Source organism: Rissa tridactyla, chromosome 3 (genome assembly GCF_028500815.1).
Source record: "Rissa tridactyla isolate bRisTri1 chromosome 3, bRisTri1.patW.cur.20221130, whole genome shotgun sequence".
NCBI classification, from domain to species: Eukaryota; Metazoa; Chordata; class Aves; order Charadriiformes; family Laridae; genus Rissa; species Rissa tridactyla.
Window position 1 is genome coordinate 56879161 of NC_071468.1, and position 25750 is coordinate 56904910.

The 25750-nt window shown below is 37.5% G+C and overlaps 1 protein-coding gene across 2 annotated transcripts in view; it reads left to right on the plus strand.

The window, feature by feature from the left end:
* CCDC170 (coiled-coil domain containing 170) overlaps positions 1 to 24721 on the plus strand; it is a 61971-nt gene extending 37250 nt beyond the window's left edge. The window contains exons 10-15 of one of the 2 annotated variants that reach the window (XM_054195838.1): positions 6469 to 6786; positions 13176 to 13376; positions 15118 to 15291; positions 16502 to 16744; positions 17641 to 17877; positions 23639 to 24718. In XM_054195838.1, coding sequence (XP_054051813.1) covers positions 6469 to 6786; positions 13176 to 13376; positions 15118 to 15291; positions 16502 to 16744; positions 17641 to 17877; positions 23639 to 23839 — 1374 coding nt within the window. In that variant the 3' untranslated portion in view covers positions 23840 to 24718. Of the gene's footprint in view, positions 1 to 6468; positions 6787 to 13175; positions 13377 to 15117; positions 15292 to 16501; positions 16745 to 17640; positions 17878 to 23638 lie in introns of both variants that reach the window. The other variant, XM_054195837.1, reaches the window with a different exon arrangement.
* The last annotated feature ends 1029 nt before the right edge of the window (positions 24722 to 25750 follow it).

The following is a 25750-nucleotide window of genomic DNA, read 5'->3' on the forward strand; positions in this document are numbered from 1 at the left end:
CTGTTCCTATCCCAGAAGACATGCACACACACGTTGGCTGATCCTAGATTGTTTTCTGAGCTTTAACTAATGGAATTGCCTGTAGCAGAGTTTATCCAGCACAGACTGAGTACAAGTGACTCTTGCCTGCGTTTGCCTGAAGCTCCCAGGGCCAAACATATTGGCCATCTTCTGTATTACAGATTAAGATGGTGGCCCATTTCCCCCGCTTTTCTCTCAAAAGTCTTCTAAAATGTATAGAGGTGATCACACTGTTCTGTCAGTCTTCTCCAGCAAGCCTCAGCCACCGCACTGTTCCCTGACATCTCTCTGAATCATTGTCAAGTTTTTCTTGCCAGGTGTTTCTTCACTTCTGCTCCTTGGTATTTCTGTGAACTCCCTGTCTTGACCAGGTGCATTTCTTTATGTCCCAGGAGTCAGCAGCTATCTAATGAAAAATTAAACAAATTGTAGATTTCAAAATTCTTGATGAAGAAAATGAAAGCAATTTGGTTAAGTTTTAAGGTTAATACTTGAGAGTAATTCAGAATGTTCTTTAGTATATTTGATACTTGAGTATTTGTTGCAGTTAGCTGGTTTTCATTGGAGGAGCATTAACAAGTAAACGATAAATTTATCTGTTCCCCTCTCAGCCTCACTGCATCACAATAGCAAACAGCAAACTAATAGCGTCTCAAAACTAGTATAAGTAACAAAAGAAAGCCACCAAGCTTTTTTTGTTGTAATGTATTACTTTTCTTTTATAATTCTGAACTTCGTTCATTTCTGACCAAATATTGCAAAAGCTTGCTCCTGGAATTCTGTAAATATCATGCATACCTTTATTCTGGCAGCGCTAGATTTCAAATTTGCATTTGATGTAAATAACTTTTAAATGCTGCCAAGATTTCTTGACTGAGAATCAGAATACCTGGTATTTCTTTCTGTATGTCCAGACAGTGATTGTTGATTATTATAATAATAATTACAGAATTATAAAATTATTTGAGAATGTCTGTAGGTCCTTAAGAAATATCTTATTTGCTCTAACCAAGTTACTTTCTAGTGTTTAATAAATTCCTATATAGTATTTATTTAAGCTATAGAAGAAGATGCATAAATTATTCTTCTTCCAGATGAATTTGCCTTTCATACAGCATTGCCATTGGTAAACCACAAGAATTGGTAAACTGACTTATTCTGTTTCACATCTTCACTGATGATTCAACCTGGAAATATTTGTAATTCCCCGTGAAGTGTTATTTTAAACATCTGTTTTGCAAAGATGTGCACCATGCAATGTCTTTAAAGAACATTTTAAAAATATAATCAAGCAATGTTAATTAATATAAATATATCTGCATGTACTACTGATGCAAAATTAACCAAGAAAATACTCTTCAGTATTCAATACTGACTTGTGTTAAATTATTTTATTAATGAATAAAATTTATCTAAGTAGCATCTAATCAGTATACATTTCTTAAAATCAATTGATTGTGTGAAAACATAGTTAATTAAAATCAAAACTTATTATTTAAGGAAATTGATTAAACTTGAGAAACATGCATATGTGTTGAATATACCCAAATACTTTTGTTGTAGGAGACACAACAAATGATTTTAGCTTTTTCTTGTCCCAATAGATAAATAAAATAATGAGATTCTCAGTTCGAACCTGATTTATTTTACTTTATAAGATGTCATTAAGAAAATACACATTAGGGACGGGTTTCAGCAGGCATCACAAATGTTTCCAGGCTGAATCATCAGAGAAGATGGGAGATAAGAGCAAGCTAGTTTACAGGCCTTGTGATACAGCAGTGGTAACTGGTACTGCTGGTGTAAGAATTCACTTGGATACCTGCATTTTCTTCTATACCTTATTACTTCTGTTAATGTAATGTGGTTTTATTTGTATATGTATGTGTGATTGACTTGTGTAACGTGTAATGAGACCCTGATGCTGATTCAGGTGCCAGTATTAATAGAACCACAGAATCATTTAGGTTAGAAAAGACCTTTAAGATCATTGAGTCCAACCGTAAACCTAACACTGCCAAGTCGACCACTAAACCATGTCCCAAAGTGCCACATTTGCCCATCTTTTAAATACCTCCAGGGATGGTGACTCAACCACTTCCCTGGGCAGCCTGTTCCAATGCTTAATAACCCTTTCAGTGTAATTTTTTTTCCTAATATCCAATCTAGGTCTCCCCTGGTGCAACTTGAGGCCATTTTCTCTTGTCCTATCACCTGTTGCTTGGAGAAGAGACTGACCCCCACCTCTCTACACCCTCCTTTCAGGTAGTTGTAGAGAGTGATAAGGTCTCCCCTCAGCCTCCTTTTCTCCAGGCTGAACAACCCCAGCTCTCTCAGCTGCTCCTTATAAGACTTGTGCTCTAGACCCTTCAACAGCTTCGTTGCTCTTTTCTGGACCCGCTCTAGCACCTCAGTGTCTTTTTTTTGTGGTGAGGGGCCCAAAACTTGACACAGCATTTGAGGTGGGGCCTCACCAGTGCCAAGTACAGGGAGACAATGATTTCCTGAGTCCTACTCACCACACTGTTCCTGATACAGGCCAGGATGCTGTTGGCCTTCTTGGCCACCTGGGCACACTGCTGGCTCATATTCAGCCGGCAGTTGGCCAACACCCCCAGGTCCTTTTCTGCCAGGCAGCTCTCCAGCCACTCTTCCCCAAGCCTGTAGCACTGCATGGGGTTGTTGTGACCCGAGTGCAGGACCCGTCACTTGGCCGTGTTGAACCTTATACAATTGGCCTCGGCCCATCGATCCAGCCTGCCCAGGTCCCTCTGTAGAGCCTTCCTACCCTCAAGCAGATCAACACTCCCACCCAACTTGGTGTCGTCTGCAAACTTACCGAGGGCACACTCAATCCCCTCATCCAGATCATTGATAAAGATATTAAAGAGAACTGGCCCCAATAATGAGCCCTGGGGAATACCACTCATGACTGTCTGCCAGATGGATTTAACTCCATTAAAGTTAGGTAAATGAGCAATTAAATTTGTGTTTACTTACAACCACAATAAAATGTTACAGCACTTTTGGGATGTGGACCTGTTGTGTTTTGTCTGAATCTGCTTCAGTTGTGCTGGTGGGTTTTTTTTTTGTTTGGGTTTGTTTGTTTGTTTGTTGTTGTTTGTTTTTTTTTTTTTTTTAAGAAGGGAGAACTAGATGAGGTAATTCAAAGCCCTGGAACACTGAGTTTGACTGCCTGAATCACTTTGGAGTAGGTAGTGTTCACTCAGACATTCTAAAGAAATTCACAGAATCACAGAATGGTTCGGGTTGGAAGGGACCTTAAAGATCATCTAGTTCCAACCCCCCTGCCATGGGCAGGGACACCTCCCACTAGACCAGGCTGCTCAAAGTCTCATCCAGCCTGGCCTTGAACACTTCCAGGGATGGGGCATCCACAGCTTCCCTGGGCAACCTGTTCCGGTGTCTCACCACCCTCGCAGTAAAGAATTTCTTCCTGATATCCAATCTAAATCTACCCTCTTTGAGTTTGAGGCCATTACCCCGTGTCCTATCATTACACTCCCTGATAAAGAGTCCCTCCCCATCCTTCCTGCAGGCCCCCTTCAGGTACTGGAAGGCCGCTATAAGGTCTCCCTGGAGCCTTCTCGTCTCCAGGCTCAACAACCCCAGCTCCCTCAGCCTGTAAATTCAAAGTTGAAATAGGTTAATTATTAGCTAAACTATGTAATCTGACACTTAAAAGTGCCTCAGAAATAGTAATTAATTTGACTGGTATCCACTTCGAAAAAAAAAGATTATTGGATGAAATGACAGACCAACAGACCTTATATGTGTATAGGACATGTTAGTTGAAATCTTGAGAAATATGAAAGAATAGAGTATATTAAGGAAGAGATATCACAGCTTTAAAAAATGCATTGTAGATATTGATATCAACAGAGTGAGAATATGTATTAATATGTATTATTACTTGAAAGATCTTATCCCTTCTTGTTTACTCTGTTTCATTTGTCTGCCTCTTTAATGTGATCATATCTCCCTCACTTTGTTTTGCAGTGCTAAATGCAGCTCTTTAGACATTCCGTATGGAAGAGTCCCTCTCTTTCTCTGCTTAAAAGGGAAGCAATTTTCTCCACCTGTTACAGCTTGAATGCATTCTCTGTGAAGGCAGCTGACCTAATATTGAACACATGATTTCTTGTGAGGGAGGCCTTGCCAATGTCTTGTGCAATGGTCTGGGTACTCTTACATCTTTTCTAGTCTCAAGCAGGTAGGGTGCTAGTGGGTGAGCGTGGGTAGGCTGTGTCCCAGCCTGAATGAGTAACTTTAAGTACCGCGCTGTGCCATATGTGACATTTTGCTCTGGTCTCGGATAGTTGAAGAACATTTGGTGCTGCTTTCTACGTCTGCAGGTGAGCACGGCTGTGATAGACCTCCTGCATCTCTGGTGTCTAACAACGCGTCTAACAATGTGTCATTGACATGGTCTACCCAGGGTAAATCCACCTAATGTCTAATGCTGTTCTCTTTGAACATCAGTTCCCATAATTATTCCTGTTTTCAAAATTTGTTGTGTGTCAGTATTAGGTAGCTTTTTTGACCCTACAAGCTGGGTACCAAAACCTTCATATAATTCAGAGCTATGGGACATTAGCCATAAGTGTTGAGGAGGCAAAGAGGAAACATGAGCTGTTGCGGTTCCATCCTTTTAGTCTTCTGTGGTGTAAATTGTTTTATCCGCTTGCACTGATCACTTAGGCTCTTAGAGGTTTCCTTCTAGTTGGGATACCACCTTTACGTGTTGCAGTCCCTAAATTTCTGGATACCATTCAACATTCAGGCTGCCCTTGCTGAAGCTAGCCAGTGTAAATGCTCTCCATTCAAGAGAGGTTTCAAGGAGGATTGTTAAAAATTTTAATTTTTTTAATTTTACGGGTTTTCATTCTGTAAATTGCTTGTGGGTTTTTTTGTTTGTTTGCTTGTTTTTTGTTTTTGTTTTGTAATGTTTGGGCATCAACAGGCTTGCAGTTCCGTATTTTATACCTTGATCTTTTGATTCAACTGTGTTTGTTTGCAGATGTTCACAATTTGAAACAAGATTGTAATTAGGTAAGCTCCCTGGTACTGGCAAACTACTTTTGTGGTGTCTTTCTGAAAGGGAAAATACAAACTACTGAAAACTGTCATTGAAAAAAAACACTCTTTATTCTTTGCTGTAATTACCATAATGGAATTCTGAGCACAGGTGGGAATTTTCTATTAATAGGACTTGTTTAGACTAAAAAAGAGAAAATGGCAAGGAATCATGCCAACATTTGTTTCCAAGAGAGTTCTACAATTACTTTAGAAAGGGGTAGTAAAAAATAATTTCCTAAATGACAGGGTTTGTTTTGGTTTGTTTTCATTTTGTGTTTGCATGTTTGCCTTTTTGAAGCTATTTAAAATTTTTAGTATTTTTAGTATTGTATATTTATATTTTATTTCCATGGGTGACTCCCAAACTCCATTTTTGTCCATCCTCACTGCTGATCTACATAAATACTCTCAGATTTACTACTTGATTGGCATATATTCCATTAATACAAATGACATACCATGCTACACAGCAAGCACATGTAGACCCTGAGAGACCCCCGAGTGGTCACCATATTCACAGCTGCTCTGAAACAATTCTCCTCCAACAAAACTCCAATGTACACAATCTTAGTTTGTATCATTCCACTTACTGAGCCTCTACTAAATAACTGAAAATTCCAGAGAAATTTAATCACTCTCTATAAATACGCCATCCTTTGGCATAATTTTGTCTTGCGTGAAGTAATACTCTTTCCCGTTTGTTCCTATGAATCAGTTAATACCCTGAGAATTTTTATTTTATTTCACTGCAGATTTTATTCTTGTATATGAATGTGTAAGCACTCTTAACATTGGTATTGTCGGGAGAGGAAAGAGGTACACAAGTTGACTGAACAAGAGATGATTTTTTCTTTATATGTAGATGGGTTATTTTTCTTTCATTTTTCTGTCATCATTTGCTTTTGCGTCATGGGCCAGGATACCCAGACAGTTCTGTCTGCCCATCCCATCCCATTCTTTCCCCTCTGAGGATAGTACTTCGGCTTTATTTGTGTTACATCTTGTTCACCGTTTGTTTTTGAAGTCCATATTATTTGAATGAAAAAATAAGATAGCAATAGTTTTACCAAAAAAAATTGTTTTTTGTTTACTTGCGAATTTTATTCATGTATTACTTCATGCAGGCCAGTGCAAGAGGTTAGTCTATAGTGTGATTGCAGCAGACTTTGGGCTTTCATCAATTTCAGTGGGTGTTCTCCTATGAAGCCCTGATGTTGAGCCCATAGGAGCAATATTGGGTCCTAATTTCTCTACCTGCAGTACCTGCTTCTGAGTTATTCCCTGCTTTGTGAGGGGAGGGATTATAAGAAACTTTAAAAACTTGGTTTAATCTTTCATGTATTTTAGGATCTTGACAGTGCTACCATAGAAAGACAGAGTTTGGAGAAGAAGATCAGAAACCTCCAAGATAAACTGAGTGCTAATCAGAAAGCTTTGGATGCCTCGAAGCTGGAACTGCACGATCTGAAGAAATCTTCCAGTGAGCTGGGTGGAAGCTTGAAGAGCAGCAGAGAAGAGGCCAGGACTGCTCAGAGCTCTTTAGAGGCTTTTAAAGAGCAAATTGCTACCCTACTCGGTGGTGGATCTGCAAAAGTTAAACCTTCCGAGAAGGCCATTTTGGAGAGGATCCAAGAAATAAATTGCAAAGAGCAGAGTAAAGAAATAGTAAGTTAGCAACTACTGCACTCACCCAATGTGTGTATTTATTCTCTTTGTATTCTTTTTCATTTTATTTATCTGTTAGAGTGTTTGTTCCCTCTGCTCAGGTTTTGAAATTACAAAGCCCCTTCATTTTGTTGTCTATTGATTTGAAATAATAGGTGAAAAGCATCTATGTTTTATTAAGTAGGAGAAAGTCAGAAATGAAATTAATAATAGATGCTGTTAACAAGAAAATACATGGAATGGCCTTTCAGTTAAGACATAATTTTGGTTTAGTGCCACTTAGCAGACATCAAAAGTGGCTGCATGGTCGCTATGATTTAGTGGAACACGTGAACAAGTATGGATTTGCTGCTAAAATAGTGACTTCAAGGACAGACTTGTTCCTCAAAGCAGACATAATTGATGCGTTGCCCCAGGCAACTTCTTTCTCTCCAATCGTCAAAACCTGCAACTAACAAGAAAAAAAGTATTTTTACAATTACAGTTAAATATTGTTGAAACTGTTAACTGTTCGCCATCTAGGAGAAAGGCAATAGGAAGGCAGCTAGGTGTGCTAATGCTCTGGCTGGATGCAGTTTGGCTGGTAGTGTTTGCAAAGGTGTGCTTGCCTGTACGGGCAGAGAAGGGACAGCTCAGGAGGAAGGTGAACCAGAATATAGTCTGACCAACGTCAGTATCCCAACACTGCACTGAAGTTTCTCACTCGCTTACGTGAGCGTATATTAATTTTGCCAGTGAGGACTATTATATAATTAAAAGTCACACACTAAATCAAAAGCTGTTTTTACTGAGCCACTGAAAAACAACTTCTGTGTCCTTGCCAGATTTTAAGATTCTAGAATTTCCTGCTGATGTGATAGTTTTTTAAGTTAGCAAATTTTTTTGTATTCTGACCAAAATCAGAAATAGGTCTTGAAAGTACCCCTGTGCATTCTGATTAAATATTTTGTTAAAAAACAGCTCCCCCATACCATAGTTTGAGAGTTAGTATGCCAAATTTCAATGAAAACAAACTTTGTGAAAATTATTAAATTTGAGAGGGCTCCACTGAAGTGGATGTGTGGCAACAACATTTTAATATAGAAGCTCTTTACAGTTTTGCTATATGTAATGGAGTGTTGTTTCCACAAACAAAAAGCTTTCAAATTGAAATCTAATGAGAATTTTATGGGCATGTGTGTTTGCACTATTTGTTGTTTTGGCATACAGTACACTCTGTTGAGATGTTGATTATTTTGAGAACTGCTGAGAAAAGGAAATTTAAGTTGACTGGTAGCTATTGAGTGAAAAGGTTTTGCTCCTGGGAATGCTTTCAGGTGATCTGCTGCTTTTGTAAGATTCATCTGCGGCTAAGTCCATTTACTTAACTGCATTGAGCAACTATTGGTCTCTTTGTGGATATACTATAGGACATGCATAGTGCGTGCTACTCATTTCAGTTCTTATTGTTCCTGATATTATTCCTTCATATTAGCTTTACATGCTGGCTTGCCCACTTGATCATCCTGCAGACCGGTAATATTGGGGAGGATTCAAACTTAATATTTATTTTGTTGCAGATAGGAACTTTTCCAGCTGCTTGAGAGGAATGCGACTGGTTCTCCAAGTAACAGCATTGCTTGGAGAAGTCACGTTCTGTTGCAGAGAACTACTGTAAAATATACAATAATCAACTATTCTTTTTCTAAACAGCTGTGATTATTCTTATTTTAGAGGTAAAGATACTGATGTTCAGAAAAACAGGTAGTTTTCTATAACAGTGTTAAAATTCATTTATTTGGGTGCTATGCTCTAGCCTCTCTCTCTCTCCTAGAAAGACCTGCTGACTTTTGCAATGCAAAGTAACTCCCCTTTTTTTGGGCGGGGGTCTGAGGATGGAGACTGATTCGCTTTTCAGTATTATTGCTATCAAGATGAAATATATGTGCTAAAAGGAAGCCTTTATTACTAAGGCAGCACAGGTATCAGCTCCAATCTGCCACTGCCTAAATCTGTGCTTTGGAACTAAGATGCTAGTCTTACAGTTGGCAGCTTTTGTTTGTTTATTTTCATATAGTAGAGGAGCTATGTCAGGTGTGTCTAGTGTAGCATTCTGCCTCTGCTAGGAAATACAGTAATTGCCTGCTATACTTGTGTCAGTACTCCTCCAAAATGCTAGTCCTTTCTAAACAAAAAAAAGTTGACTCAGTTTCCTGAACCATAAGTATTAGCTTTAAATTTAATACTGCTTGGTGAATTTGGTGGTTGTAGTTGAATGATGAAGTTTTGTGGATCATTGTATTTGCTAAGTATGTTAAGCGGTGAAGTTTTAATGTTTTACTGCTATGACTCAGTTTGAAAAATTTATTTGCATTGCCCCAAAGTGAACTATGTTACTAAAGTACTGCTGGCATCTATTCTCAGAAGAGCTTCTACATTAAGATTAGGGGCTTTGAAATAACTAAGCTAAAATGCCAATATGGTGCACCTGTGAATCTGTTTCTAGTAGAACATAGACTGTCACCAAAAAGTTGTTTTTCAGTGAGCTACTTTTCTTTCTGCAAATCAGAATTTAAAAAAAGCATTTTCTAAGGTTCCATTTGTAAGGAATATACATGTCGGTATATATGTGTCAATCAGATTCCTATTGCATCTCTGGGTGAATTTCTTTCCAGGTTTGGATATAGCATCAGTGTTAGGATATGCGTGCTTTACTATTAGTCAATCAAGAAAAAGGTTAATTGTCTTCAGATAGGATTTCTTATAGACTTTTCAGTAAACTGTCCTGCCTTAAGTAAAAGACCCACAAAAGCGAATCATTAAAGTTCTTGGCAGGGCAAATTAGCCTGTAGCATTGCTGGTGCCCAAGTTAGCTTGTTTCAAAACACCCCCTTTGTGGCTGCAATCCAGCAGCAATGCCAGAACAGCTAGGGGTATGAATGCCAAGTGTTTGCTGATGGAAATTAAAAATGTGCGAATAAATACGCTAATGTATAACAGCAGGAAGTTTACAGTTAGGTCTTTCCCTGAGAAAAGATTGTTTCATTTTTGACAGGGTATTTCTGCAAGCAACTTGCCTTTGCAAACTAGATTAGTGGGATCAGGAAAAAACAATGCAAGAATCTGTGAGAAAGAGGACCCTCCCTGATTGAGTGTTTTGATGCCTTCTCTAAACAGGTTTTGTTTTTTCATTTTTAAATCATCACTGCAGCTTCTCTGGGAGTTCTGTGTATAGGATCATATATACCAGATGAACTAGCAAAATGTTTGTCTTTACATCCAAGCCTTGTCAGCTATGTCTGGCTTACCTCTGCACATGCACCTGTCAAACAGAGCTGTGAAAAGTTTAAATTTTAAAAGCCCTGTGAGAAAATTATTCACTGCAACTGCTATAGTCAGATTTTCTGTGAAATCTGAAATTCTCTTGAAGGTTATGTCTCCTAATTATGGTGATTTTGGTATCTGAAGGGCATCTGAGTTAGTCATAGTCTGTATATTAGCCCTTAGCATTAACATTAGCAAAAATCATAATTTCACTCAAAAAAAATCAGCATATACTCTGACAATGTCCAGTGATAGGTATTCTATTGCAGGATGAAGAATCTGCTTTGAATCAGTGTCCTAGTGATCTCTTCAGCAGTTATAGTAAGATGTGTGTCATCTGAATATGTCTGGACAACTCTTGAGGGTTTTTGTCATTTATTATTTGTAACATACCAGAGGAGTTCACGGGCACCTGGAGTCCAAGGCAAGCAAATATTCTCAGTTCATACAGAGCTCAGCCCTAGTTATGAGGTCTCTGGGTTCAGGTCCTTTCTGTTTAATAAATTTTGTTGCGGATCTGTTGCAGCAATTTAAATTCATGTGGCCAAAACCGTTTATCTTGACTATCTACAATTCATCTGATTGTAGATTATCTTAATTTTATCAGGTTTTGTCATTGCATATTGAATTAACTGTCAAAATTGATTAGGCTTTACTGCTGCTCCCATTAAAATCTTCTGTTCTTGTTTCTTGATGATTTTTATGGTGATGTCATAAGTGCATACTTAGCTTTAGGGATTTATCCTCTTTATCCTTCCAAACAAAAGAATTGAGTGGAAAACAATTTGTGAAATTAAATTAAACATCGATAAAAGCAGAGTAATATACGTACTGACTTAGGGCTGACCAAGAAAACCCCGACCAACTATTATTAGGAAAAAAGTTGAGAAGAAAATGAAAACCATAATTATGCCACTGTATAAATCCATGGCTGCTGCATTCTGAGTAGCACATACAGTTATGATAGTTCATTCGAAAAAAGGGTCTTCAAAAAGTAGTGGAAAAGGCCATGAGAGTGTCTAGAGGCTTCTATGCAAGGAAAGACTCAACAGACAAGAACTTTTCAGCTTGGGATGGTGAGTGCAATGCAGTAAAGCAAAATACAAATTGTAAGTACCATGATAAGAGATGTGGCAGCTCTAATGCTTTTCAGCTAGTAGGGATCATAAAAAAAAAATTGTACTAGGTGCGTATCTGTGTGCATATATGGGTACATAGAAAACAGTGAAAGTTTAAGATAACATCTTACCAAACCAGAACAGTATAGCTTATTGATTGTTAATATAATACTAAGAAGATGAGAATATTTAGTTGTGTTCGAAAAGAAGAAAAACAAAAAGCCACTATGATGTGAAGGACCTTGTAACTTCATTCTACATGCTGCTTTTTGGCATTTATCCTAAGTCCATCACATGTCTGTGCCTGTGACTTTTGGTCTGTTGAGGGAAATGTCCTACCAACTGCATAGCTGTGGCCCACTTTCTGTTCTGGTGTGCTGTGGGGCTGGGCCTGGGGCTTGCACATGCCCTCTTCTTAGTACAAGAGAAAATAAAAGCTTAGCACAAGCGAAAAATAAAGTTCAGGAAGATCTTACTGAGGGTTATTTAGTTGCAGCAGGGGTGAACCCTGCCATCCCCAAGGTAGGAGTTGCCTCTGGAAATGGGTATTTGCAACTTGTAGCACAAGAAATAAAAGGTGTTAGTTTGAAATCATCTGGTAGCCACATTAAAACAAAAAGCAGGAAGTGTTTTTTTGCAGGCTGGTTGATCAAGCTGCACATGCCGTTGTCACAGGAAATTGTGGAGGTCAGAACTGCAAGACCAAAAATGCAGCCTTTTTAAGTTGCTGGATACAGACATGGGTTGGGTAATAAGGGTGCAGCTCTGTTTTAGGAAATCTCTAAGTTGTTAATTATCCCTAAGCCAAGGATGAAGGTTGTTCCAGGATGCTCTGGAAGATAAACTGACAGCTTGGTGGTTTTGTGGTCTCACTTTCTGTGGTATGATCCCTCACCTTCTCATGCTTACGGACCTTTGAAGCCTGTGAAAGCCCCATGCAACTGGGCTGCTTCCACAGTCGCTCTGCAGCCTGACAAAGGGGCCGTGGCTTCTCTGGCAGGAGCATGTTGCTGTGTCACCAAGTTACTGAAAGCTTTTTTTTTTTTTCAGTCTTGCTGAGTGATATGTGATGCAGAAAAACAAAAAGTGTGTGCATGTGTGTTTGCAGTTTTATTATTGTTTAGTGTTTTCTACCACTGTATGAGCAGCAGTAATTTCTCAGTGCTTTTTAGGTGAGTTGGGTGCAAACTATTGTTTGTATTTAATTGCAGGATTTCGTGTGCTTATAATTCATTTTATTAACAGGAGACAAACAGATGCTTAAAATGAAGAGTCTGCTTGGAGATGAGTGTCTGAATATGGAGTTACAAATGCAACATAATTATGTAACTGGAAGTGTTTTCAGAATTGTTAGTCTAGTTTCTTGTTATGATGAGATTTTATCCTTTTAGCCTTGGCCTTTGCCTTGGATTCCAGAAATTATTATTTTTGGTGTTTTTTTAAAGCAAAATCTTTTAGTTAAACACCCTTTAACAGCTAACAATGGGGAAGCACTCCTCTGAGACTTAGTTATCCACATCTACATTCTCACCTACAAGCTTGCATACATTTTCTAAATCACTTATCTGTTTTTTTCACTCAGCTCCTCGATAGACTAGTGAATTTTTGGCTGATTTTAAAGAATGTTAGCTGATTGCCAGGTATTGCTAGTTTGCTAACATCTTTGGAAAGTTTATGTCTAAATTAGTTTGTATTAATTTTTGTAGATATTAGCTCCGTTTAGTCAGTTGACTCATCTTAAAGACCGTTTCTGCTGTTCATGTTTGGATGTCTTACATGTTACCACTTCTGCCATTTTCTCCTGGTAATTACAACAGATTTTTCTCTTTTTGTCTTTTTAAATGCATGTATTTTAAAGCTAGATATTTTATGCTCTTTTTAATAATTTGAGGATGCATCTTTCATATCTTTCTGACATTTCCACACTCACCTAACCCCATATGTTTTGTCGGTTTGCTTGCTCCCTAGATGGTATCTCAGCTTGAAACCCAAATAGCTAAATTGACTGAAGCTTTGGAAAATCAGACAAGACTGTATGAAGAAGCTCTGGAGAGGAGCAGGAAAGCTGAAAAATCTTCTGAAACTTTCCAGGATCAACTGAAACACTTGGAAGAGGAATTACTGTCCGTAGATCTGATGCAAGATGGTTTGAAGCTTGAGAAGCAAAAAGTAATTGCATGCATTGTTTTCTTTTGTATAAAAGTCATTAAAGATTGTATTGCATTGATCAGCTGGAGTATTGCAGTACTACAAGTAATGCAAATTAGCAAAGTCAGGTGTCATATAGGGAGTAGTAATATCTTTTCTTTGACTGACAATTTTAGTTGGAAAAAGTAGCAAAGCTTTTGAGTTCTAAATCCATTTAATGTGAACAAAAACCCAGATTAAAAGTAGTCTCTGTAAATACATTAAAAGTCCTTCAAGAATTCTCTGATCTCAAAGCTTTCTCTGATCTCTGTCTTTCTCTAATGTATCATCTGGTCTGCAGCCTCTCAAGATTTTGCAGTCTTTGATTCTTTTACATCCTTAGACCATCAAGGCTACCAGGATTTTTTTTTTTTATTAATTGTGTGAATGAATACACTGTTAGCCTATAGCACACTGAGTTTGAAAAATGACATAGTACCTGGGAAGCTAAACCAGCCATCCAATACAGCTAAGAAAGACAAAGTTGTAGCGTGTTACCAGGCCAAGATCAATGCTTAGAAAGTTGAATTTGCAAAGAATCAACGATTTGGTGCTGTCTGTTTTGCATTGGTTTATGATACAATAACTTTTGTGAATGAAGCATTCACCACCACATTGGGAGCAAACCAGAAAATGGAGCTGTCCTTCCCCTCTGCTTCCTCTGTGAAGAACATGTGGCCCTAGTTTCTTAATTCCTCTCTAGATTTTGCTGAAATAAAGAGATTTTTGTTGTGATTTTTTTTCCTGTTAATGAATAACTTCAGTGTTTTCTGCTGCTGCTGTTTTTAACTTTTTGAACCAGAAGCATCATGAAACAAAAAGAGATTCTTGCTATGTTGTATAGTCTTGGGCTCAAGCAACAGTTATGGAACTGGTTTGTTGTTGTTTGTTTGGTTTTTTTTCCTCTTTGTTGTTTCTTTGCAAAGATTATGACCTGCAACAGAAGTAAGAGAAAACAAAGGTAAATGTAGGCTCTGGATTTTGCAAGAGAGGCTAATTGAGACCAGGACACTAATGCAATTTTAAAAGAGCTAGCAGGGTAGGACAAAATCAGGAAAAAAAAGATTAAATAATATTTGGTATTCACATCAGTAAACCAGATAGAGATACAATTAAGATAATCTTTAAAGCAATTTGCAAACCAGTAACTGTTATCTCTAATAAAACTTGCTGTTCCAAAGATAGGCAAACGGCTGATCATGTTAACATTCCTGCGTCTCTTCAGACTACATCAGATCTCACCCCTGGCATCACTGATACCAGTTTTACATGTTTTAGGCTCACAATAGCGGGCAACCGCAGCGCTTGCAATTAATTGGGATGTAGCTGTCCTTTCTAACTTCTCCCTGCCAGTGCATGGTTGTGTAAAGCAGCAGAGACACAGACGGGAATGGGAGTCAGAAGCAAGACACAAATACCTAGTGCTCTTCTTACTGCAGAGGAGCAAAACCAAATCCAGTCTTGCTGAGAAGATAAATACAGTAGGTCCAGGGATTTATGAACAAAATAAACGTTGACTAAAAAAGTACAAATGGAGAATTTGCAATTATGTCGGGAGCATGTACTACAAACATACCCTTTCAGTATGTTATTTCTTGTAGCTAGTGGACGTGGCTATGTGTAGTTGGTTGACAGTGTAGGAGGAATGGCTTTTAAATTGTACATCAGAATTTTTCATGAAGTTTTATTATTCTTTTACCCACTTTTTCACATCTTTTCTTAGTATCTGAAATTTCTGGAGCAACTTAATGAGAAGATGAAGCTGGATAGCCTAGCAGCAGAGGTTGGATTTGATATGAATGTGGATGCGATTCTAGCCCGGGTAGAGCAGTTAGTGAAACTGGAAGGTGATGCAGTGATTGAAAACAAGACAATGGCATATAGCCTAAGAAGGAAGGTAGGCAAAAAGGACATATCGTTACCATTTGCTTCAAAGATAAACATTGTTATGGCTATATTTCTATAGTGGCTTGCTGGAAGCAGCAGATTGGAGCTTCGTATATGTACAAGGAATTTCAAAGATGTCCATTACTTAAAAAGAATTGGTAAGGTTTGCAAACTGTGCAAACAGACTGCGTATTAAGCAACTAAACCCACAAGTTGGTTAAATACATGATAATGCTTTTCACAACTTCTTAAATATATAAAGTTATGCATGTTTATATGTCTGTATATATCTACTTTTTAATACACATTTATAATATACTTCTGTAAGCAACTACTGTTGATATTTAAATCTAAATGGGTCTGCTGGGAAGGGGGGCCTCTTACTTCTCTAGAAACTTAATAGGATGTCCGTTGTAATTCACTAAGAATTTCAAGATTTCCAACAAGAACTGTGCACCTTTAGGAGGAAATCTGTTCAAATTTGGTCAGACACCCTCCATCATCCTGTTACAATAGAGTGAAATCTTCTGGTTTTAGGCTTATCAGAATGGTTTAGAGCTTAGAATTAGGTTTGTTTAAGGTTTAAAACAACAGTGTATTTTTTTCTGGAAGCAACTGCCTCTCTGGCAGGACGTATAGTATGTATGTTAATACTCCTCAGATGTTCCATAGTAAAGCCTGGCAGCTCAGCTCAGGTAAACTGAAAACAGGTAGCTCCCTGAGCACCAAAATTACAAAACTAAGCTGCTGGGCCTTGTATTGGAGCAGTGTATGAAAGCTTTCTTATTTCTGTAAGTTGGTTCTCCTTCTTGCACACTAGTCTTAATTAACTGTTTAAAGATGGAAATATTGTAAGCTACCACCACTGAAACCACTGTCTCCTTAATGAATCTCTCTTACCTCTTGCATTTGACTGGTGTCTCATATTTCAGACAATCTCAGATGTTTTGAATGATGCACAAGTATTTATGTTCACTATATGTAAATTCATTCTAAAAGGTAGTGCACAAATTCAGGGGTGGAAAAGCACAATGAATTGGTAATATAAGAGATACCAAGTTAGTGTATATATGCTTCTACTGCTTTACCGAATTTTCAAGAGAGGAATAGGAGTTCAGGTTAAATGTGCAACAAAGGGATTAAATTTCCAAAACAATCTGTCTAGTACTATTGTCTTTCACGTCTATTTTTTTCAAATATCCTTGTGTTTGTAAAACTAGTTGAAGACTCAGAAAGAAAAACTTGAAAGCAAAGAGCTGCACGTGAACCTTCTGCGTCAGAAAATAACCCAGCTGGAAGAAGAGAAGCAAGTAAGGTCTGCCTTAGCTGTGGAGAGGGATGAGGCCAATCTCGCTGTCAGAAAGTTACAGAAGATGATGGAGAGGCTACAGAAGCAGCTTAATCTGGCAAGGGAAACAAATACTGATCTCAAAGCTAAGCTGTCTGAAACCAATGAACTTAAGGTGAGTTGAAAGGTTACATTTGTGCTTCTGTCCATTTTTCTATTCCAGTTGGATATAGCTGGAGTTCATTTACAATAAATGTGTTCATGGGGAACTGCCCAAACCCATGTAGATGGGGAAAGCAAATATAATATTACAATGTTTTGGGTATTTTGCAATTTGTCTTGAAATACTAAGTAGCATCTGTAAAGTACAATGTAAATTTGCAGGCTAGTTTAAGAAAAATGCAGTATATGCATCCCTTTCTTTCTTGTTAATATTGCTGTAATCTTATATTTTTCCATACATTGCTCACAGAAGATCTATTCTGACAGGTATGGAGGGGAAAAAAGGCTTTTTTTTCCCCCACATAAACCAGGCAAGATGCTAAATTTTCATTGTTCCTGTGTTTTATTACATTGCAGCAGTAATAAATTACCTTTATTACCTGCTTTAACTCAGGTGAAAACAAGTAGTTTGCAGTTATTGATAGCTTGCCACTGCTGGAACAAAAGCAAGATTGATTTCATGTGAGTTTCTGTCTTGTGGTTGATGGAGTGAAATAGATAAGTAGGTGCATATTACAACTGAAGGATTTTTACCAGCAAAACATGTGGCAACTCTTTTTCATACTATTTTTCCAGGGGCTATCAGAGAGTGAACTCTTACTGTGGGTTTTTGTCTGTTCAGTTACCTCTTTTCTCAACACCTGTAGAGAATTAACTGTCTTGGAAACTAAAATCTTTTTCTAAATTGAGTTGAGAAGTTAATAACTTTTCAGTTCACATGTACATGTGATTTCATCAAGAACCCATAAGACACCACATTAAAGTGCTTACTTATGATTACTCCTGAGTGTTATTTTTTTCATGTTAGATTAAAAAGTGTGACAAATTTAACATTACTATGTTATGCAGATCAAAACTTTGGAGCAGAACAGAACAATAGAAGAACTCAATAAGTCTCAAGGCAAATTGGAAAGAATGAAAGAAAAGGCTGAGAAACAACTTACTTCTGTCAAATCAGAACTTCTTTTAAAGGAGCGTAAAGCTGCTGAAGACAAAGAAAAAACCAAAAATACGTTAGAATCAGTTACCAGTGAGATGAAGATGCTTAAAACAACCCTTGCAGAATTGGAAAAAAGAGAGAGAGAGGTGGGTGTGTAGGTATTTGACAAGTGCCAGCTGTCACTTAGAATATAAGAATGTGGTATATGTGGACCAGTTATCCAGCTGTGATGAAAACTTTTGTGAACGTTATTAAACAAGGAAATTTCAGTTCACACTTGTGAGCCAGAGTGGCAGTTGCGATTCTGAGAGGCAAAGCTACTTTTCAAGTTATATATGCAACAGAATAAATAATAAATACAGACATTGTTTTATTTGCTCGCTGAAAAATATTGTATCACCTTTTGGAGAAGTATAAAAATGCTTTAAAATCCTGGTATCTTTTTAAGGTGTGTTTTTTCCATATATCTTAGGTATAAAACTTGCACATTACCATGCATGGGTCATAAATTCAAAGAATGTCAGAAAAGACCAGAAAATTCAAAACAAAACAAACCAGACCTAATACTTAATGTAATTATTTTGGACCAATTTGTGACATATAACTTTGTTAAACTTTAGGTAAGAAAAATTTTTGTGGTAACTCACTTTGGGGCGGGTATAAAGAGTTTGTGGGAAACATATTAATAAATGTGTTCTATTCTAATTTTAAAAAATTGAGAAGTATGGATGTCATTGCCCTGCTTATTGTGTCGTATAGCAACATTATAGGTGGCATAATTGTTAAAGCCAATGGGCTTTTTTTGAAGTAAAAAATGTGTAATTTTAAATTCCTTATTCCAACTGCTTAGAACTTTGTTAGTTTTTCCAGCTAAAATTTTTACGCTATATGTCTGCCTTAGCAATGACTCCGGATAAAATTTAAGAATGCTATTTCAAAAAATTAGTCTAGGAAAATACTGGTTTGCTCACATGGAGGAAAGCCCAGCAACCTGGGGATCTTTCTTCCTGAAAAGCTTTAGCACTGTTTTGTTTTATAATGAAGGTTAGAAATTTGGCAGGAAAATTTAATTTTTCATATGTCTCATGAGAAAACAAAGCATCTTGCACACAGAAGTAGTTATGAATTATATTCAGGAAATTATTCCATGGAGTCATACATTGAGTACTTGCTAAAAACTCAGAAATGTTGCATTTTTTCTGACTAAACCCAAGGCGTTTCAAGCCACTTGAATACGTTTGCAGTTTAAGTGGGCTACAAAATGCAGAATGCTCAAGCACAGCATAGCACTAGTTCCCAAGCTTTCTGGGTACTGAATGAAAAGCGTCAGCTTATAATTCATCAGCATCCACAATCATCTGCATCACAGGAACATTTCAAATATGTGCAGGTGGAACTGGGAGCAAAGCTGTTTGCGAAACTGATGCCTGGTAGTTGTGCAGTGCTGATTAGCAGTAATGACATTTTGAGACTATAAGAATTGCCAGTAATATTCATAGCATACTCTCCTGTATCTTAACAGTTTACTTAGCTAAAATCTGTCCTTAAAATAGAGCTACTGTTGCTAGATCAGAGAATTTGTTCTAAACTCTCTGTCTCTCTCTCACTAACTAACACTTGAGGTTTTTTTTCCTGACTTCTCCTGAACCATTACCTAAGGAGGATTCCTTCCTTATCCCCAACCCTGTGTAGTTCTTCACCTGCTTTGGACTCACTCATTCTTCCTTCTCGGGGAAGCTAAACAAGACCAGGCTTCTCTCACTCTCTGTAAAAGGTAGTGAATGCAGACATCAAATACTTCTCTGAGCAGATGTGCATATATTTAATCTGAGTGTAAGCACAGCCATCTCATCTCTGTGTGTGTGTGCATGTTAAGAAAACTAGTAGAAACTGAAATTGCTGTTACCTGATGGAGTTGTTGATGTGGCCAAGTTGAACGCTTGTACGTGCATTTGCATGTTTTTTTCAGTTATACCCTGCTTTTCTTGGATATCACTATGTGTAACATTAAATAACATCATAATATTGCATGGCTATTTTCCATGCTGTTGAAATTAAAAGTATGCAGAATTTAACTACTGCCAGCTGGTTAAGACATTGATTTGTCTTGTGATCATAAAGAAAGGCAGAAGATAGCTAAGTGAAGTCAGAAATTAATATTGGATTCAAATAATTTAAAATTAACTCATAATTGGGATTTAACACAGTGTTTCTAGTTGTTTTTCACTCTTTAGACTAGTAATTCCTACTAAGTTTAAGAGGAAAAATTAGCTTTGGTGTTTCTGTGTTTTGTTCCTTTTTTTTAAATTTTTTTTTTGCACAGAATGCACAGAATCAAAGCATCTAAAAGCATCTGTTAGAAATGAAGTCCTGTAAACAGGGTGTAATAAAATTGCCAATGTGCTTTAAGGTTAACAATTAATTGGTGACTGTAGCAAATAACAACAAAGCATGCATAGTCGTGGGTAGACATATAAAACTGTTAGAAAAAAATGGTGTTCAAAGCATTATTAAATCATATTACAGAGTAAAAAACAGAGAGGTAAAGCTATATGTGAAGAGTCATAAAAGTAGAGATTACTAGAATGGATGTATTAGAGGGGAATTACTTGTATACATTGAAATGTTACAAGAGTAAGTGTAAGTTTACAGATACCCGTACTGGATTTCCTCTGCCTGTGGGGTGAACAGAAAACTCTTCTGATTTCATATATCATTATTGCATATTTCTGAATATAAATAAATATCAGCATAGCTGCCATTTGTTTTAATAAGACTAGATAAAGGGTATGCATACTGACTGATGAGGAAAAAATGTTCACAGGGGCTGATAACAACAGTATGTGACCACTGCAGTCAACTTCAGATTAAAATCTGAATATATTTTATTTTTAGAGAAATTTAACTCAAGTCCTGATTTGCAGTAGTACTTGGAGCAAGAATATAAATGTCAACATTTCACTTGAGATTTTGATGGTTTTGTTATAAGGATTTTTCCAGTCTTAGTTTCCTCCCCCCCCCCATTTTTTTTTTCTTTTTATTGTAATAAGATCCCTTCTACTTTCCTGTAGCTACAGCGTAAAACCAAAATGCAGTGTCTAATTTTTACTTCTGCTTCCCCTCCTAGTATCTTGGATTAATGCTCTAAATTTCATTCATTTCCCCTCTTTTACTTCAGATGATTTTACTCACTGGATGGAAGGTGCAAAGAAAAATTATCATGAGTGCTTACTGTTGTAGCAAACCTTTGGGTTTGAGTCTTTGGTGGTGTTTATCTTTTATTATTTCTCTCCCTTACTTCATATTGTAACTATCTTAGAAATATTAACTGCTATTGAAGAAAGCCTTAAATAGAGAGTTAGCTGGTACTTCGATTAGCTTGTAGTATTTCAGCAGAACTGTTCTGTTCTAAATACCTCTGTTGTATTGTTTTTAAAGCTGAAATACTTTTCTCATCTATTTTTTTTTCTAGGTCTTAAATGTTTTAGTGCAAGGTTTAAAAAAGTTATTCCTGATGCGCTTACAGCACTGTATTCACTTAAGATTATAAACACACATCTTGCTCTGCATGAGATGTGATAGTGTTCTAAAGATCGTCCAGCGTGTATCGTCTATTGCTTCCGGAGTTTTTAAAATTCAGATTGATGTCCTCTGGTGGGGCACTTTTACATCCAAGAGTGATTTTTCTCTTTGTCAGTTTATGTGGAGAGATTCTCTTTGTAGTCAACCCTTTCCTGCATTTTCACTGGACTACAGCTTTGTCTGCACCGTACTTTATATGCCACAATATAATAGTCAGAAAGGTTGTTTTTTGTCTAAGAGTTATTCCATTACAGTGGATAAAAATCCTCAATTTAAAATTTGCATAAATGAATGGCTTAGAGGATTTCTTTAAGGGCTCTGTGTGCTTTCCAGTTTAGGTTATCTGCTGATGAAAGTTATTGAATTCTTAACATATTTATTGTCCATTCAGTATAGCTGCGACCTGCTTTCCCCATCAGAAATAGAGAGTGAGATGGTTGTGTGTATGTTTTGTATCTATTCCCTCTGTCAAAATTCTGCCCGATCAATAATCTGCATCAAATTTAATTTGATTGCATTTGATACATGGTTGTAGTGCTATTTGGTTTACTCACAATTGGTGTAATTCTGTTGAACATCTTGCAATAGCAAAAATATGAGAGCAAGAAATTTGGTGCAAAGCGCAGACCCTGGGATCCGTTGGGTTTGTTGTATAGGTGACTTGTGGGGGTTTAATTCATCCAAAGACTAGATCTTTGCAGAGGGCTGCTTGATCTTTTAACACAAAGTACGTATGGAAACAGATTCCAGCTGTGCTGCCTGCTTGTCCTGTCTGAGATCCAGATGTTTTAAAAAAATCTTTAGCTTCTGCTAATTTGTACTTGCCTAGCATACTGCCAGAGCCCCACATCACTGACCTTCCTTGCTTGGTGTCAAAGAGAATGTATGGCAACTTGGGGGTTCTTGGTGTTACATTGTTCCAACATTTCATCCAAGACATTGCACTGCCTTGGTAAGACAGGATAGCTGGGACTGAATTCTCAAATCTTTCTGCCCTGTACTGTCTTGATTTCCATATTTGTTTTTCTGAACTGATGTCAGCTCCTTAGGGTTTGTACTGGGATGGAATAAACTGTCTTTGGCAAAGTCTTGGAACAGAAAACTTGTTTTCAGGGTTTTTGCAGCTTGCCTCACAGATGTTGCGACTGCTTTAGAGTTGTTCTGCACAGTATTCTTGGGCATGGACAAGTGTCTCAGGAATGCTTTTATCTCTGTTTCAGGAGTGTGTTTATCTCCTGCTTACCATTACCCGTCAGCGTGATCGGTGGACTGAGGGTGCTGCCACACCAGAGCTTGAGTCCGGCTTCTTGATGGTTTTGATGTTTCTGTGACATTTTGAGTCTCTGTCATGTTTGGGAATAGGGATCTTGACATTCAAATAGATAGCAAGACAAACGTATTTCCTTAAATAGGAACATTTTCCTCTTTTAATTGTGCGTAGATTATAAGGCATTGGTCATTTGGGCTGTGTAATGCATTATTCATTGAAGAGGCATTGAAGTTTGACTTATAACGATCCATATTGTGCGTTGAGAAGAGTAAATCAGCGTTCATGTTCATCTGATCTTAAGTTTTCAATCTGGTTGCTGGTGGAGTCACTAGTGATGACAATTACTTGTGGATGTCTGTCCATGTGGAACTGCAGAGAGAAAGCTGGTTTCTTTAATTACTTTGCCAAATACCCTTCCTATGATATATTTTCAGCAGCTGCACACAGAAGAAAAATGAGCATTTCCCAGGCTGCATCTTGAATTTTGGCTGCATCCTGATTCCAAGTCAAAGTCAGATGGAAGGGTGTGCCAAACCTTCGCCTTTTGTCTAACTTCCTCCTTTCTGCTGTGGTTTCCACAAGAAAGTGCAGGGTGAAGGGGAGTGGTGGCAGGCAGTGGTCAGGAGCTTGAGGTCAGGACCAGCAACTTCACCTGTGCCCACAGGGATGTGCCCACCAGAGTTTCCAGTAGTCTCTATAGTTTGCAGTCATCTGGGTCAACTACAACTCCTCTTCAAGTCTTTTCCTCAGTTTTCACTGTTGAGGGAAGATACGCCTGTGAAGGATACTAAAGAATACTTGAAACTGCATTTTGTGTTCAAGGTACTTAACATCTCAGCTATTTACTTGTTTTTTTTTTATTTGAGGTACGCCCCAAAAGGCTGTTTTCATCCTCTTCAGCTCTCTGTATTGAGCAACTGCAGAAATTCCTATATTTTGCACTACTAATACAAATGCTTGTGTTTGTATGCATGCATATATGTATAAGTTTTTCCAGGCACTTGCTTTGCTTGATATTTAATTTATTAGTAATTCCTTTCTGCTTGCTCTTGCAGCTGGCAGACTTCCGAGAGGTCGTCTCGCGGATGATGGGCCTCAACACTGCCAGCCTGGCTCTTCCTGACTATGAAATCATTACACGTCTTGAAGGGTTGATTCGCTCTCATCACCACCACTACTTCCCCTGTGTCTGCCTCAAAGACGTGACAAGGGCACCAGAGGAACCCTCACCAAGAAACATACAGCTTCTTCACTGAAACACGCGTATTGTAAGGAGACAGAACGAAGTAAAATTTTTTTTTTAGTGCTCCCCTACCTGCTAGACACGCATAGAAAACAGATATTTATTTCTGTTCCCTGCTCTACAGATACCATCTTGGGCTGATTTTTAGTGTTTCAGTAGGGAGACTGAGCTGAACGGATAGAGTAAAGCCAGCAGCCTAGAGACAGCAAACAGAAAATCCCTGGGCAGCATAGTATTTCTGGTATGAAAATGATTGGCAATACGTGAACAATGTATAGCCCTTCATTTTCATTGCAGAGGCACCGAAGGTATGAGCCACCGGAGGTCAGTTCACAGTCTTGGGAAGTACTTGGTAATGAGCGTCAGCTTCAGTGACATTCCTTGTGTTTTGCCTCTGGGTGACAGGGATGAAATAAAATGGGGGTTGTCCTGCTGCTGTTCCACTTGCAAAATGGACCTCTGCATTTTTACACATGAGGACTTGAGCTTCAAGAGAGTTAGCTGAAAGTTAGATAGAGGACTATCACAATTTTGGAACAAGGGATTTTTTTTCTTCTTCTCTTGTTTTCCTCAGTCTGCTCTTGTGCCGAAACAAAAAGTTATGCTTTTTCAGCAAAGGCTCTTTCACAGGCTTCAGCCGTGTGCCTGATGTAGATATATTTGGTAAAATTGCATGTTGTCCTTGGTCATGATGCCTTGAAAATTTTTCTTCTGGCTCCTGTATTCTTTGGGCAGTTAATCCATAGGCCAAATGAGGGGCACATCTGAGTTAGTAACAAGTTACTTTAAAATGCTTATCTGCTACAGAAAATAGTTGAATTACTGAAGTTTTTATTTTCAGAAAAGCAACGATGAGGTATCCAAAATCACCTCTTCATCACAAAATCTGCTTGTCTATTACCCTTTCTGAATGTTGTTAAACTTCAAGATTTTTTTTAAAGAAATTTGAACAATAAAACTGTTTTAATGGCACACTCAAACACGATTCTGTTTTTTTTTTTTTTCACTTCTCTCTTCCATTTATATATTTTATATGGGTGTGTAAAACAGTAAGGCTTACCTATTTATTTCTGACCATCGTGAACTTCCTAAAGTATCTCAGCAAGTGATAAACCACTCACTAAAACTGAGCACATTATTTTAAGAAAAATGAGACTTTTTCAAGTAACTGTGGTAATTTTGGTATCTGGCTAGGGACTCAAAGCATTATAGATTGCTTTTATTTCACTTGCCTACGAAGAATCATTTCTCAGTGACCTGTTAGTAAAAAAAATAAAAAACACCCAAGCTTTTGCAAAATCAGTCATTTGAGGAGATATGGTAAATCATATATTCATATGCTCCTGTGGCTACCTAGATTAAAAATAATTTCCTTTCTTGTTTTATAATGTAACTTTTTTTTTCAAGTAAAGTGAATGGAATAAAGGAAAAGAAGTTAATATTAAGTTATATAGACTTAAACTTAGGAAAGCACCACAATTTCAAAGTAAAATAAAAGATTGAAATGTAAATATTTTTAGTCATGATATGTTGGTTTGTAATATAGAGGATGGAAAAGGATGTCATAATTTTCTAATTCTTTGTGAGAGAATACAAGTAGTTTCAGCTTGTGTTTTGCTCATTCTGTAGGCACTTCTCCTTGAGGTATTACTAAACAACAAAACCCATTTCTCAATATTTATTAACCCACGTTAATAAATATTATACAAAGCATATTTTACCATATTTTGAAAGTTAAATAAACTGCATTACAAAATTAGGTCCGTTCAGCCTAGATAATACATTCATAACTTTAAGAAATAGTCTCTGAGAATGCCAGTCATAAAGTAAGTATGCATATTTGGCCATATTTTGTGGTTGTGAGGTGATTTCCTAATGTCACCCAGGAGACTGAAAATCTCCTGCCGTGCTCCGCAGTCCTGTA